This window comes from Gopherus flavomarginatus, chromosome 25 (assembly GCF_025201925.1).
Source record: "Gopherus flavomarginatus isolate rGopFla2 chromosome 25, rGopFla2.mat.asm, whole genome shotgun sequence".
NCBI classification, from domain to species: Eukaryota; Metazoa; Chordata; order Testudines; family Testudinidae; genus Gopherus; species Gopherus flavomarginatus.
In genome coordinates this window covers 6,076,030-6,092,516 of record NC_066641.1, presented here as the reverse complement: position 1 = coordinate 6,092,516, position 16,487 = coordinate 6,076,030, and the positions used below count along the sequence as shown (strand labels likewise).

The 16,487-nt window shown below is 49.5% G+C and overlaps 1 protein-coding gene across 4 annotated transcripts in view; it reads right to left on the bottom strand.

Moving 5' to 3' along the window:
* Positions 1-16,487, bottom strand: part of MRC2 (mannose receptor C type 2) — a 126,622-nt gene that overhangs the window by 3,223 nt on the left and 106,912 nt on the right. For 3 of the 4 annotated variants that reach the window (XM_050934892.1, XM_050934891.1, XM_050934890.1), the window contains exons 24-30: positions 15,690-15,928; positions 15,429-15,597; positions 14,648-14,797; positions 13,855-13,974; positions 12,393-12,572; positions 10,913-10,939; positions 5,753-10,188 (exon numbers count right to left, since the gene is read on the bottom strand). In XM_050934892.1, coding sequence (XP_050790849.1) covers positions 9,968-10,188; positions 10,913-10,939; positions 12,393-12,572; positions 13,855-13,974; positions 14,648-14,797; positions 15,429-15,597; positions 15,690-15,928 — 1,106 coding nt within the window. In that variant the 3' untranslated portion in view covers positions 5,753-9,967. Of the gene's footprint in view, positions 1-5,752; positions 10,189-10,912; positions 10,940-12,392; positions 12,573-13,854; positions 13,975-14,647; positions 14,798-15,428; positions 15,598-15,689; positions 15,929-16,487 lie in introns of those variants that run through there. The other variant, XR_007771469.1, reaches the window with a different exon arrangement.

The window sequence follows — 16,487 nt, the reverse complement described above, 5'->3', positions numbered from 1 at the left end:
GTGATTTGAATCCTCTACCTTGGGGTACTGAGTTTGTCATAACAAACTGTCAGGCAAGAGTTAAAATTTAGTTAACGACTAAGACAGAACCCACAGATCAAGCAGGAATGCTTTAGAAGCTCAAGGACACTGACAACTGTAAACACTTGATAAACTTCTGTGGTCAAATATCCGCCCAGTAACTCAGCTTTTAGAACAGAACAAACCCTCCCTTCACAGCCCTTCGGGTATTTGTAACACCCCACCCCACCCCACCAGGTATTCATGAATAATGAATGTCATCAAAACAGTTTGATGTGCATGTTCTGGTCCTGTCACTGTCGTGTTAAATGCGTTCTCTGTCTCTGAGACAATGTTTGTCTCTGTAAGAACAAGATAAATGCAAATGAAGTGATAAAAGGTATATAACTGATCACTATAACCCCACACCTTTGAAGCCGTTTATCAGTCTTCCTGGTACCGTGAATAAACCCCCTTCAGTATTGTCTGTGCTTGCCTGATTCTTGGGGAAAAGAATCTCTTTGCTTAACAAAAATTTAGGTACAAAATCACAAGTCATGCCACATTTATTTTAAATCACAGATTGTATCAAAATGTCACCTATGATCTCAAACAAACCCCAAGAAACAACTACCACCACCCTGATGTCTCCTTTTTCCAGTCTCATTCTTTACTTCATAGCCATCCCTTATCTGGCAGATTCTTCAAAGGCCCCCTGCTTCACTTCTGCTACAAGGAATCACTGAGGACTCTTCCCACACTGCAGAGAAACCTGCAGCATCCTTCCTGCCTGCAGAGGAGAGTGGCAGCAGGAAGCCACAGGGGCTTTGGGATGAAAGGGAAGTTATGGATTCTTTAAGGAACTCCCTGCTCTACATACGTGTTTTCTGATCTGTCATACTAATCTTTACAGCAGTAGTTCTCAAACTTTTTTTTTTCGCAAACCACTTGAAAATTGCTGAGGGTCTCAGCAGACCACTTAATGATCTTTCCAAATGTTGTTTGTACCATTAGCTAACTATTGTAAAGCCATTTGGATAAAGCACTATAAAAAATAAAACCTTAATAATAGAAAAAGTTTTTTTGTTCAACAAATGAAAGCACACAACTCACATTTTAATATCAGCAGTCTCTCCCCTGCCATGGCAGCCACTGGGCTGGGCTGGGAAGAAGGGGTGTGTGTCTCATTCTCTCTCCCGCTGCGGCAGCCCCCGAGCTGGAGTGGAAGGAGAGGGGTTTCTCTCCCCAGCAGTTGCGGCTCTGGAGCTGGAGAAAGTCGCCTCTTTCTCTGGCTGCCGCAGCCCTGCATGTCCCAAATTCCTCCTACCCTCTCTTCTTACCTCACTTCCCCCCCCCCACCTATTCCATATTCCCCCCAAGGCCACCACCTCACCTTACATGTGCATCTTCTCCAGGGTCCAGGCACCTCATTAGTGGAGCCACACCTGCACGGCTACACTAATTAGGTGGGCAGCCCTTCATTCTCTTGTGTGTGGCCGCCCAGGTGTGCACCTTAGAAGGAATAATCTGCGGACCACCTGAATGGAGCTTGTGAACCACTGGTGGTCCGCGGGGCACAATTTGAGAACCTCTGCTTTACAGAGTTGACTATTTTCAAACATGTCTGCCTCTACCTGTTGGAAAGTGATGGACATATAGAAATACTGTGAAACCTGCAGATGAATTGTCATTTATGATGAATGATCAGTATTAATTCTTCTACAGTGAGATTTTCCTCTGCTCTCTTTCCAGCAAACATACAAGAAAGGACATCTGTTTCCTGGACTTGTAAGGCAAGTTTCTGATCTTCAAATACAATGGTTTAAATCTGGAGTAATTCCATTGACATCAGTGGAATTACTCAGAATTTAGACTAATGTAACATGCACCCAGAGCTACCGGAAAAAATTCAAAAGTCTCATTTTCAAAAGCGACTTGACATTCCTAAGTCACTTAAGCACTTTCAAAAATTTTACCCAGACTCTGGAATGCAGAGGTGAGGTGAAGTGTGGCAGAGTGGTCAGCCTGAGAGAGACCACCTGCATTTCTGCCTGACAGATAAGTCGTCGGTAGGAAACTTAAAAAGGAATTTAAAATAATGATACTGAGTATCCTTTTCTAGATCAGCTTGGGCTCGACCAGGTTTGGGTGCAAAGTGAGATGGTAACAAAAATAATCTCATAGAGTTAACTAGCCATTCCTTTAAAGCAGGTTTATCTGGTTCAAGGTTTAAAAAATGACAATACTTATTCCATCTTATTTCCACCATTTCTTATGTTCCTTTTGCTACCACAAGCAGTTTCTGCCTTTGAAAGTTTTAATTTAAAAACATCTCTCATTCTGGACTTTATTGTTTAAAACCAGCATCGAACTTGCTACTGAGAGCCCTCCATGACATAAGCCATCTACCTGAAATCAGGTCAAGTCATCCTGAAAGGTTTAAAATTCCAAAGTGAGGGTGACTCAAATGTCCTTTCCCCCTCTGCAATGTAGTGTTTCTCAGAAAGATTTCCATTGCTGTTTATCATTAAACATCATGGCCCATTGTGACTTTCCCGTCAACACATCAGCTCCTCTTTCCCCCACTCACGAGGAGTGCACTGGAGAAAAAAAAAAAAATCAACTGCGGCTACTCTTAGCTTTTCTGCTTTCAAGCTCCAGCTCTGTGTTTGTTTGTTTTTTAAATCAACGAGTAAAAGCAGCAGAAAGCTTCAGTAGGACACACGGCACCAAATTCTGCTCTGATGTGCAGTCTCATTGAGATCAGTTGGATCGTGCTGGGTATAAAGCAAGGCAAAACTGGATCCAGGCAGTCCAATGTTAAGTGTGATAGACATGGCATTTTGATTAAAAAACTAGAAAGATATAAAATTAACCTAGCACACATCAAGTGGATTAAAAGCTGGCTAACCGAATTGCGAACAGGGAATCATCACTGAATCGGTGTGTTTCTAGTATGGCCCCACAGGGATTGGTTCTTGGCCTTGTGGAATTTAACATTTTTATTAAGGAGCTGGAAGAAAACAAAATCATCACTGATAAAGTTTGCAGATGACACAAAACTTGGGGGAGTGGTAAATAATGAACAGGATATGTCACTGATACAGAGCAATTTGTATTGGTTGGTAAGATGGGCACTAGCAAATAATGGGTTTTAATCTGGCTAAATGTAATTGTATATATCCAGGAACAAAGAATGGAGGCCACACTTACACAATGAGAGACTCTATCCTGGGAAGCAGCAGCTCTGTGGATAATTATAGCTGAACAGGAGCTCCCAGGGTGATGCTGTGGCCAAAAGGGCTAATGCAATCCTTGGATGTATAAATAGGGGAATCTAGTGTAGGAAGAGAGTTTATTTTAACTCTGTATTTGGCACTGGTGCAATTGCTGCTGGAACACTGTGTCCAGTTCTGGGGTCCACAGTTCCAGAAGGACGTTGATAAACTGGAGAGGGTGCAGAGAAGAGCCACAAGAATGATTAAAGGATTAGAAAACCTGCCTCAGAGAGAGCTACCTAAGGAGCTCAACCTATTTAGCTTAACAAGGAGAAGATTAATGCGTGACTTGATTACCGTCTGTAGATACCTGCTTGGGGAACAAATATTAAATAATGGGCTCTTCAATCTAGCAGAGAGTTATAACATGATCCAATGGCTGGAAGCTAGACAAATTCACACTGGAAATAAGGCATACATTTTTAACAGTGAGAGTAATTAAGCATTGGAACAACTTACCAAGGGTCATGGTGGATTCTCTATCACTAACAATTTTAAAATCAAGTTTGGGTGTTTTTTTAAAAGATTTGTTCTAGGCATTGTTTTGGGGAAGTTCCATGACCTCTGTTATTCAAGTCAGACTAGAAGACCACAATGGTTCCTTCTGGCTCTGGAATCTTGAAGCACATGCTTACATAGAAGCAATATTTAAGCTTGGTCCTGAAAAAGGCTGCGTTCATGAATCAGGGCCAGAAAACCAAGTTATAAAATACAAATATTCTAGGCTCAGATGATCAAATTCAACCATCCTGAATTCCAGCCCCCGAATCTTCCAACTCTTATTGAGGAAACCCCAGAATGCTGGCTCCAAATCTGACATACCTCAGAAACTGGTGGAACTGGCTGGCAAAATATAAATGCCCCCTTTGAAAAAAGTGCACCGCTCGCTGAGATTTAAAGAGAACAACAAAGAGCCGCTGCCTCACTCTAGGGGCAGCAAAAATCAACCTGTAAGGTCCCTTGACCATCTGCAGAGCAGCCATTAACAAATGCAGCTCCATGAACTGGGTGATAGCAGAGAGGACAGACACAAGCAGAGAGGTAGGCTAAATCTGAGCTCCAGCTCCTTGGGACCATTAGGGACCCAAGGAAAACAAAAAACAAAACAAACTCTTGCATTTGGCGAAAAAAAAAAAAGAAAAAGAAAAAAATTGGTAGGGAAAGGAAATTTCATTTCCAAGTTTCTAGAAGGATCTTACAAAACATGGAGAGTTGAAGAAAAACATATAATGGATAGGATCCTTTCATGCATTTCTTCACATTCTAACGGTGATGGGAAATACCATTTAACAGTATATGAATTTTTCCGGTAATCCCAGTCACTGTCAACTGATGACATGAATCTTTCCATATGAAATTTCCCCTAGATTGTGCAGTTCTGAGTTTGTTATTTCACCTTGAAAGAAAAAGAATTGATCAGAAACATAACTAACTCCCCCCCCATTTTTTAAAAAAAGTGCTGTAATCCCCTGCTGTTTCAGTACAGGGACCCCTCCAAGCTCTTCAGCCCCAACCAGCATCACCTTTCTTTTCCAGCTCGGGGGCCCCCACAGCTATGCCAGTATACCTCCATTCAGACCAAGCAACCCTCCTGCTATTTGAGTTCTGAAGATCCCTGGGGAAGAGGCTGCCAATGCTAACAGTGTTGGTTTGTGTGTGTGATGTAGCTAAATGCCCACTGGGGATTAGAATGAGATCAGCACATTCATTTTCATCCTCCTCGAGTTTTTCCACCCAGATCTTCAAAGCTCAAAGGCTAGTGCATTCGTTCGCTGAGGGCCCCCCTCAATATATGTACAAACAAATAGCTCTGAATTGGAAAAAATCCTCAGGAAATAAACAGAGAGAAAGCCACAACAAAGAAATGGAAATGGGGCAGTTCCATTGTCTGTATGTTGCCCCTCACTGTGAACTATTATGGCAGATTTTAGACACCACCGAAAATAAACCAACCAAAAAGACAAAAACTAAAAAAAACCCCAGGAAAACAGTTTTACAAACACTTAATTTCCAGCTTAAGTGAAATCAACAAATTTTAAAATTCATACAGGTGCCATAATCATTAGAGTAACAAAAATTAGCTATTTCCCATTGTCTTTAAAACAACAAAAATTCAAGCCTCGGAGGCAGAGGGCTAAAACCAAGTGTCTCTTGCAGGGGCATGCTGTCCCGCTCCAGAGTGTTGAAGGCCTCCTTCATGTCCCATTCCTATCAGAGATCACCCCTCAAGGGCTGAATGTCTCTCGCTGTCTCCAGTCATCTGGTATCCCGACTCTGGCAAAGCGTTCGTCACTGAAGCCAGATGGTGGAGTGGAAAAGCTGAGCTCCATTCCTGGCTTCTTCCCCAGGAAACCCAGGCTTCTCTTATTGCACAGCTCAAAAGCATGAAAGAAGGGTATTGGCCATGCATTGCCTCCCTCCTTCCTAGCTACACTTAACACATGAAACAGGCAACCACAAACTCCCCGGCCATCTGTGTGAAAAAAGGTATATATTCAGCACGCATTCAATACAGTACAGCGAGAAGCTATCATTTCCTTTTAAAAAACCCAAACATCCAAAATCAACCCCACTCCCCTTTTATCACAGTCCAAGTGAGGCAACCAATTCCAAACACAACAGAAAACCAACTAAACGCTCTGGGTTGTTTCTCCCAAGAAACACGATTGGTCTGAAAGTCAGCAGAGATTAACAGCAGAATGGCTGGTATGGAACGGTCCGTGCTGGGGATGAAGGGGAACAGATTGAGAGAGAGCAGAGAGACCATCAGTCTGGCAGCTCTGTGGCTGGGTACTGGAAGAGGGAGAGCAGTGAGTGTCATGGAATGCTAAACTGTATTATACAGTTCAGCGACTAGGTGGCGCTATGTGTAAAATACCTTATTTAAATGAACCTTTGTCATACCTGGCAGAGCATTAAAGGATCTTCTGATGAACACATCTCGTATGTATAAGCAAACTCTGCAGCCAGTCCATATCTGGTACAGAAGAACATGACGTGGTGACAGGAGTAAAATAAGAATAGAAACAGAAAGAAAACAGCAACAAAGGTTTCAAATACACCTCTACCCCAATATAACGCTGTCCTCGGGAGCCAAAAAATCTTATCGCGTTATATCGAACTTACTTTGATCCACCGGAGTGCGCAGCCCCACCCCCCCGGAGCACTGCTTTACCACATTATATCTGAATTCGTGTTATATCGGGTTGTGTTATACCGGGGTAGAGGTGTAGAAGGGACAAAGCAACAAAGGTTGCAGGATCTCAGTGCCCCAGAGAACTTCAGCTTTGACAAACCTTTACAATGGACAGACTGAAAACCATATTTTGCAAGTTTCACATTGCTACCAAGCTCAACAAGGAAACTGATATATAGGTATCTTCTTTAATTTATGCTATGGGGAAACAAGCAGATCGTATCTTTAAATCCTTGACTTTACTGAAGACAAAGATGACCATGAAAGGGTTCTGGCTATGTTTGATGCATACTTTATACTTCAGAGAAATGTGGTTTATGAAAGAGCATTGTTTTCACCAGAGAATTCAAGAACCAGGGGAAAATGTTGAATGCTTTATAAGAGCTATGCATACAATGGCTGAAAACTGTGATTTGGAAATGCAAAACATGAAAATATCAGAGAGGGGCTAGCTACTGGGTTAACAGATTAACAACCTTTCACAGCAGCTACAACTGAAGAATGATTTAACTCTAGCCACAGCTATACAAAGAGCAAAGCATTCTGAGCTAGTGAGACAGCAAAACCCAGATCACCTTGAAAAACCTACTGGTTTAGAAACTGTAAAAAGACACTTGAGTGTTAAAAGTCATTATCACAAAGCCCCTGAGGCAAGGAGAAAGAACTTCCAGGCTCAGAGGGACAAATTCCAGTCTACATATACATGGTGTGGACAAAGTCATATCCCAGGAGACGATGCATATCCAGCCAGAGGCACATGATGTAATAAATGCAGGAAATATGGACATTTTCCAGCTATTTGCTGCACCAAAGCAGTCAGGAGGTGACTCATATTACAGACAATTAAGAGCCATTGTTTCTGCGATCTACCACTTGTGATGACACAGAACCTGCCTGGAGAGTGAAACTGAATATTCATAGCAAGACTATTGACTTTAAAATTGATGCAGAAGCTGATGTCACAGTCATGTCAGAAGAGACACTCAATCACCTTCCACACCTCCCAGAGCTCACCTGACACAGCTCTAACTAGCCTTGGTGGTATTCTGAACTGCATGGGCCAGTTCACCATAGAAACAACTTACAAACATTTTGCATTCAGAGTGCACAGGATCAAAAATGAACAACCTTCTCAACTGCAGCATGGCAGTCATGATAGGCCTAGTGAGAAAGGTGGAAGAACTCAGAGGAGGATTTGATGATATTGGACTTTTGAGAGGCGATCCAGTACAAATTAACTTCAGAAATAATGCTGAACCATATAGTGTACAAATATCTCTACAGACAGATCTGGCAAGAGACTAGCCGCAGATTTATGTGAATTCAGAGGACATCATTACCTGGTCACTGGGGACTATTTTTCCAGATATATAGAAATAATGTACTTGAAAAACATAACATGTTGCAGTGTGATGGAGGAACTGAAATGCACTTTTGCACACTTCGGTATTTCAGGACAACTAGTGATGAACAATGGACCACAACTCACTGCAGCAGAATTTAAATCATTCCAAACGAAATAATGATTTTGATCATATTACTAGCATCCTATTTTACTCACAAGCAAATGGAGAGATGAGAAAGCTTTACAGGCAGACAGGAAAGTCCTGCAGCAGGAAGATTCATTCATTGCTTGTCTGAGTCACAAATCAGCAACAGCGGCAGCTACTGGATACAGTCCAGCATCACTCCTGATGGGAGGACAACTCACACCTTCTGTTCCAGCTTTGGAAAAGAACATATTTCCAAAATAGCCACACATGAAGAGAGTAGCCAAATTGGATAACAAGGCTAAAAGAGCTTATGGACACTTTTAGAACAAACACCACTCACAGAACCACCAGGTCTAGAACCTGGTGACTGCTCACGTCAAACTGGATGGAGAAAAAGGATGGGCAACTCTAGCTGTCGTAAAGAAAAAGAATTCAGCACCCAGATCATGTGAGACCGAGACCAACAGTGGAGAGTTCAACCCAAACCATTGACATCTACTGTTTGTTCCTCAGAAAGAACAATCAACAGAGCAAACTCTGCACATGGCAGAGGCAGAAGGACTCCTCGAAGATTCCAACTAACAGCCCGCCAGATGGCCAAGTGTTCCATGTTTGGGTTGTCTAATTAGAAGAACAGTATGATTCAGAGGCACTTAGACTGATATGTTCTGAACTTCAAAGACAATTTGACAGTTTAAATATTGGAAGGTAGGAATGTAGAATTTAATGGGGGTGAAGTCATGGGAACGATAAACTGTTACGCTGCTCAGCCTCCACATGGCAGTGTGTGTAAAATACCTGATTTAAATGCATGTCAACCATCTCTGGCAGAGCATTAAAGGAACGTATAATGAACACATCTGCTGTGTGTAAGCAAGCTCTGTAGCCAGGCCATATCTGGCCCAGGAGCATTTTGTAGTGTCAGGGGCCTTTCATTCCTTACTCTGAACTTCCTGGCAGAAATCTGCAATCAGAACGACACCGACCAAGCCGCTTGGTGCCTCAAGTCTCATTGCAGCCTCTTGTTGGCATATGAGACAAAGAGGGTCAGCTCATCTTCCAGTTCTCTAAGTCATTCGGACATGGTGGATGTGGCTCTGTTTGAGTCCACAGGAGCGGAAAAGTGGGGGTGGGGATGGGCAAGGGATTCCGTCTCTGACACGCTATGGAATAAATATAATTGCACTGTGACATGATGAGAAGGCGCAGGAAAAATGACAGGGTAGGAACGAAGGCTACATGGAAAACCATCCCCTTGCAGCCCACCCGCCCCCGATCAGACACAGCGCTAGAAGAGAAGGGAGTGCTCATGCCTTGTATCTGCTGGGGGGATGGGAAAGGAGGGCCTCTGATCTGATCCCAGGGGAGTTAGTGCAATACCACGCTCCAATCCCCGTGGCCATGCTCTGCTAACTGAGGGAGGGATGGAGAAAGCGTCTGTGCTGCAGTGACCCAGGGAGGCGTGATGGAGCTAGCTCAGACACAGACGCTTGGGGAGGGGTGGGGAGCCCTCCCACCTGGATACACGGATGGGGGGAAAGGTTGGGTTTAGAGATAGCTCACCTGGAAGGAAGTTCTCTCTGGCCACCAGCCTGTCTCCTATGTGGGGAGCCAGTCCAGAGAGCCACATAATGGCCCTAAATGCTCGAGGCTATTAGTACCTCAGGGTCGCAGGTGCCTTGGCTGCTGTGGAGGTCTCTGAAAGGCCCTAACTGGGCGATGTTCTGCCCTCCCCCTGCAGCCTAGAGACTGCCTTCCCCTGAACTCCCATGGGTGCTGCGGAGCAGACGGGGCAGCTTTGTGCCTCCCAGAGCATGCGAGAGGGAGACGCTGCTGGCCCCGTGTTTGATTTCCTGGTTCCACCCCAGACCCCTTTTGGCTCTTCTTCCCTGTCCCAGCTGCAGTGATTCTGCTGTTGTGCTTTGCTGACCTTGTGTATTTGGTGTGGAGATAGTGTGCCTGGTGCTCTCAGTCCCTCCCCCTACCCCCAGCTCCCTCCATTAGTCTTGCTGTTCGTTCATCTCCATGTCAGACACCAGAATGTTCTTCTCGGCAGATTCGCTGGGGTTGGAGGTGGTGCGGCTGTAGCGGGCGCTCTCGAAGGCGCCCCGCTCGGAGCTCTGCCGGCGCTTGTACAGGTAGACAGCGAGGGCGATCAAGGCGCACAGCGCTAGTGCTGAGAGGACGACCACGGCAATGGCGGTTGTGTTGTCCGGCACAGCTGAGAGAGAGGGGAAAAAGCATGTGAAATCCACCGCAAGAGGCCCAATCCCGGTCACCGCCTCCACCGAACTGAAGGGAAGCTGAAGCACAGCAAGCGAAACGGGCTTGCCCCAGGTCACCACAGCCAGGTCAGTGGCAGAACAGGGCATAGGACCCAGGTGTCCTGTGCTTCAGCCCCTGGACTTTCCCAGACACACGAGTTAGGGGTAGGGCAGGTCACTGCAACACAGACAGCTCCCGCGGCTCAGAGGTTGGCAGCGAGGCCCCCAAAGCCAAGCTGGTTCCCAGGAGGCCTGGGGGGTGTCCTTTTCCATGGTTGTAGTCTATCCTGCCTGATGCCACTCAGCACGCCATACTCCTCACTGCCAACCCCTAGCGCATGGACGCTCTGGATCCCAGCAGCTGATGCTGTCTGGGGGCGGGGGGGATGATCGGAGCAAGGGAGCAGTGTGTTCACACAGTCTCCAGCCACAGAAATCAAGTGTGGCCCCTGCCCTTGGGAATTCACAGGGAAAGCTCTTAATCCAAAGGTGACCCTGGCCAGCCTGCCAAGATATGGGCACAGCCTCAGGTGGCAAAAATGGGCACTCCTGCTGGTATTAATAGGAGCCAGGCTGCCAGGCCCTGGTACTCCCTTTGTCCCGTACGACCCCTGGAGCTGGGGCTGGATAGGAACAAGGCCTTGTGCGCATGTTGATCTGTGACGCTGCTGTGCCACTCACCTGAGCGGGAGAAGCTGCTCTCCTCAACTGCAAGGGGAATGAAAAGAGAGACAGATAAGTAGCCTGCCAGAGTGTCTTTCCGTCCAGATCCATTACTGCCAGTGGGGAATGGTGTATTCCTCCCGACGCCCAGCCCTGCCTGCTACAGCTGGGGCAAATGGCTGCTGCAATACAGAATATGTGCCCAGTCTACGCATTCCCTTAGCTCTCTTCCCAGACTGGCACTCGATCTGACCCCACCGAACCTATCCCGCACCCACTGAATCGCTGGCGCCCCTTGAGCCTGCCCCCACCCACCGAGACTCTGGCGCCTGCCAAGCCTGCCCTGCACTGGCTGAGTCACTGGAGCCCCCCCGAGTTTCCTCACCCGCCGAGTTTCCTCACCTACCAGGTCCCTGAGCCTGCCCTGCACTCGTTGAATCGCTGGTGGCCCCACTCCCGCATGATAATCTGGCACTCCCTGGGCATGTTTGTACCTGTTAAGTCCCTGCTACTTGTTTTTACCAAGTCCCAAATACTGGTACTGCCCCAAACATATCCCGTGCCCTGCCACAGGGACATGCAGCAACAGCCTCAGACTGCAGGGTTGAGAAACACTGACTAGCTCGGTCCTGCCTCGGTCTCCCATGAGCTTCTCCACAACGTCCCCACCAGGTAGCAGACTGGCCCTCCTAGAGAGGCGTTGGCCTGTGGGTGACAATCTTGCAGGGAGGGAAGTGCTTTCACCTGAAGCCCACAATGCTGAAGACTCCTTGGCCCAGTGCCAGCGCTGGCATGAGCAGACTCCCCACGCTGCTATTCCAACCCTGGACTCTCCACCAAGCTCCCCCGACACCCCTCAATCCTACTCTGCAGCTCCCGGCTAGTCCAACCCTGGGCTCCTCGGCTAGTCCACCCTGGGCTCCCTTCCCAGCTCCACCAACGCCCCTCAGTCCTACTCCGCAGCTCCCGGCTTGTCTACCCTGGGCTCCCCGCCCAGCTCCACCCACACCCCTCAATCCTACTCCATAGCCCCCAGCTAGTCCACCCTGGGCTCCCCGCCCAGCTCCACCCACACTCCTCAATTTTACTCTGCAGCCCCCGGCTAGTCCACCCTGGGCTCCCCGCCCAGCTCCACCCACACCCCTCAATCCTACTCCATAACCCACGGCTAGTCCACCCTGGGCTCCCCACCCAGCTCCACCCACACCCCTCAATCCTACTCCACAGCCCCGGCAATTCCAACCCTAGGCTCTGCGCTGAGCACTCTGCGTGTTGAGGACGAGGTGCTCTGAAGTACCTTGCCCCGCTCAAACTCCTCTAACTAGGATCTGAGGCCAGGTCCCCAGAGGCAGAAAATCAATCCCTGACACCTCGACAGCACCTGAGCCCCAGACCGATTTACTCTGCACCGGCAGGAGGTTCTTTTGTTCTCAGACTCTTTCATAGTTTGCAGTGAAAGCCACCAAGCCAAGTCAACTGGCTCACTGGGCCCTCTTACCTCGGGGGATCTTACAAATGACCCCCATGGTGACATTAGAGCAGGAGCCCAGGTGCCACACCCCGTTACTGCTCTGGATCCAGTAGCAGCTGTTCTGGCTGAGCATGCTGGGCCCAGTGTCGTGCTGGCCCCAGTTGGAGTAGTTCATGGCTGTGTTGTCGTGCCAAACCAAGGTGCCTCCTAGAAGGGAAGAGATCATTACACAGGGCTGCAAGGGGAGCTGGAGCCTTGCCCAGCTGAGAGCAGTGGGGCTAGTACCTTGGCAGGACACCTATCTAGTGCAGGGGTAAGCAACCTATGGCACGGGTGCCAAAGGCAGCACACGAGCTGATTTTCAGTGGCACTCACTCTGCCCGGGTCCTGGCCACTGGTCCGGGGACTCTGCATTTTATTTAATTTTAAATGAAGCTTCTTAAACATTTTAAAACTCTTATTTACTTTACGTACAACAATTGTTTAGTTATATATTACAGACTTATAGAAAGAGACCTTCTAAGAACCTTAAAATGTATTACTGGTACGCAAAACCTTAAATTAGAGTGAATGAATAAAGACTTGGCACACCACTTCTGAAAGGTTGCCGACCCCTGATCTAGTGTCAGCAGCTGCTGCACTCAGTTGACAGAGCAGACTGTCGATGCTACAGTTCCTAGCATCCAGTGCTCTATTCTGATCTGAGCAGCAGCCGGCAGAGTCTATAGGCTCCAGCAGGATGAGCTGAGTGGCCTGGCCACGCTGAATGCAGGGACTGGTCGTCTCCCAAGACATGGGTGGCTTTAAGCTGCACTGCAGAGCAACATGGACTGCCCTTTGACCAGTCCTGGAAAACTGTGCTGAATCCCAGCATCATGTCCAGCGTGGCCTGGAGGTCCCCTTAGATCAACCCTGGAGGTGAACCAGGCAGGTTGAAGACACTGTCCCAGGTCAAGCTCTCCCTTGGGAGACCGGACTGGGGCTGCAAACTTCCAGCCACTCCTTTGTCTCGCTTCTCCGGGACTGACACAGCAAACCCTTGTACTCCAAAGTGCCTAGAGCTATGCAGGCCATTGCATGCACAAGACACATCTTCCCCCAGAGAAATGGGTAACAGCTCCCACTAGAGAGTGCCTGGCTTCCACATGCCTGGGCTCCTTGATACGTGCAATCCCTAAGCGCTCACTCGCCACAGTAACACTGAGCCCAGATCTGGCAATTCCCCTTTGTAGATGTCCAAGCACCTCAGCACAGGAGGGACAGTGCCATTATCCCCACTTGTGCAGACAGGAAAACTGAGGCAAATAATGAAAGAGCTGGGAACCACCCCAAGCTCTCCGACTCCTAGTCCAGTGCTCCACCCATGGGGCCATGCTGTCTCCTGACACCAGTGATCTGCAGTGAAGTCAGAAGCGCTGCTCCAACCTCTCCAATTTCTAAAAATGCTGGAGCCAGACAAATCACTCCCCTTGCAACATGATTCTTTTACCTTTGGGGTTAAACGTCATCCCTAACCAGGCACCCTTGGACTGACTCTCATAGGCTTGGAGATGCTCCCAAACGAACACGTTTTCCATCTCATCCTGGATGGACAGCACCGTGCCACCAGCTGCGGGGGAAAAGGCACATCAGCCAGGAATGTTACGGGGCTGGCCGCTCAGAGGAAGGGAGGCGCAGCCTGCGGGTGCTGGGTCTTGCTCCCAGCGGTGCACCTGCTTGCTTTGCTGAGACCTCACAGGAAGGGGCCTTTATTTAAGTAGCTCCAGCGCCCAGCAATGGTTCCACGGACAATCAGCGCGAGCACGCAGAGCCTCAGCTGGTGCAAAATGCCCGAAACATTCCACGGAGGTCAGAGCTCTGACAATTTACACCCACTGAGGATCTGCCCCACAGCCCTGCGAGAAGAAGTGATTATTGAAAGGCTCAGTTGATCACATGCCGAACACACAGGGAGATTCGGCCTGAGAGTGACTGAAGTGGGGAAGCACCAGGAGAGAGATACACAAGGGCATCGGGCCAGGAGAACAGGGGATGAAGGTTAATTTATACTGGCCGTGAGGGACGGCAAGCGCTGGAGTCCGTGGAACCAGCTCTGCATGGGAAGGGGTGGAAGCTGCACTGCTTGGGGTATTTGAAATGAACTGGCCAATTCACCGGCAGGCACGTTACAGGGAACAATCCTGCCCAGGCAGTAGGGGAAGCTCATGATCTAATGGGTCATAACCATCTTGCATTCCTAGGCTCGCACGCTCGGGCTTGCTGCACTCGAACCTCGTTTGTACCTTTCTGGCATCTCTTCATGGCGTCCTTCTGCCCCAGAGTGACCTCCATGTGGAAAGTGTAGCAGTGATTCCTGAAGGGGATCCAGGAGGAATCCTCCACCGACTTGGGGCAGCTCCCACTGTAACTCCACTTGTGTGACGGGGGGGACCCTGCAAAGGAGCCGAAGAATGGGTAAGGAGCTTTTCTTTTCCCCTGAGGTTCTCCACCCCCTCTCAGCCCCGCCAACTCTCTGCCTCTTCCCGCCACCAAGGCCCCACCCTCGCTCCGTCTCTTCCCACCTCCGCTCTGCCCCGTCCGAGGCCCTCGCCTGCTCGGTGCTCTCCGCCCTCCCCTCAATCAGCTAATCTGGGGTGTCGTCAAACAGCTGTGGCTGAATCAGGAGAGCGCACCCCAAGGGGGAGTGAAAGGGAGAGCAAACAGCTCTGTCCAAGGAAACGGTGCAAGCAGGAGCATTGCTGATGACCCACCAACACTAGAGTTTAGTCTCGTCTGTGCCCTGACTTACATGGATGGGCGGGGGGGAGGAGCAGGGGGATGTTAAAGAGAAGGCTCAGGCCATGTCTGGAACACCTTCCTGCCCAGCCAGCTCTGCGGGATCCCTAGGAAGCACTGCAGAGCACAGCGTGTACTCCCTGGATGGATTCTTGCTGCTCGGCCTGCAACCAGCCCAGCCATGGGGTCTGCAGCTGCCCAGAGGAGCAGCACCAGGAGGGCCCGATGTCCTTCTTCCCCTGTCTCCCTCCTGCATCTCCTCTGCTCCCGGGAGACCGGCGCACACACCTGTGTTGACCTTGCAGATAGCCCCTTGCAATTTGGTGTCACAACCGGCCGTCCGCCACGTCCCATCCACATCCACGTAGGAGCAGCCCGTGACCTGCCGAGGCTCCCCGTCCTGCCAGTTGACATAGGAAAAGCTCTCTTCTGTGAACCACGAATAGCTCCGGCCTCCCTGAAAACCACCAACAAAGGGGAAAGCTCAGGGGCAGCTCAGACCACAACCCCGCCCCTCCACTCCCAAGGGGACAAGCCCCTCCCTCCTACCTCCTCATTAGCCAGGCCGATCCAGAGCGGGGCCCGCAAGCTGCTGATGGCCTGGGTGAGGTACGCCTGGGTGTAGGGATCTAGCACGCTGGCCAGTGTGGCGTTGCGGGTCTCACACAGCAGCAGGGCCTCCTGCCACTTCAGGGGTTTCTGCAGGATGCGGTAGGTGCTGTTGAGGTAGGAGAGCGGGGAGCTGGGGGAGGGGAGGGAGCTGGTCCGGGATGAGCTCAGAGCTGGGTCTGGGGGAGGAAAGAGACACGCTCAGATCTCCATCCAGAGTCTCTCTTTGCAGAGGAGCAATGCCCCTCAGCACTGCCACAGGGTGTCTCATCCCAGCGCAGGAGCGGGCAGGAACGGGGCCATGTGAAAACGCCCCCATGACAATCCGGGCCCCAGGGTGCTGCCCACACGCAGCGCGAGACGTGGGCCATTGGAGCCGAGTGAGCTGCAGATGCAGCCCGCGGGGGACAGAATCATGTTAAGGAGAAGGGCAGGTTGCTGAGACGTGGCGGAAGGACGTGGGGCGCTTTGATGCTGAGCGGTGCAGCACTGCACCAGATGGATTTAGCTGGGCCTGGCACAGTGTTGGAGCTGTGCCCAGCCCCATAGCCCTGGCTCAGGATCTCAAAGCACCAGGGGGTGCATGTTGGAGCCGGTATTGGGGCTCCGACTCAGCGCTCTGGCGTGGCTGCTGAGATACCCCGGGGTGGGGCATTCTAGGAACGGCGGTTGCGTTTCTTTGCAGTGTATTGTGCGACACTCTTGGCTGGACAGATGTGCCAGCACATGGACAGCCTG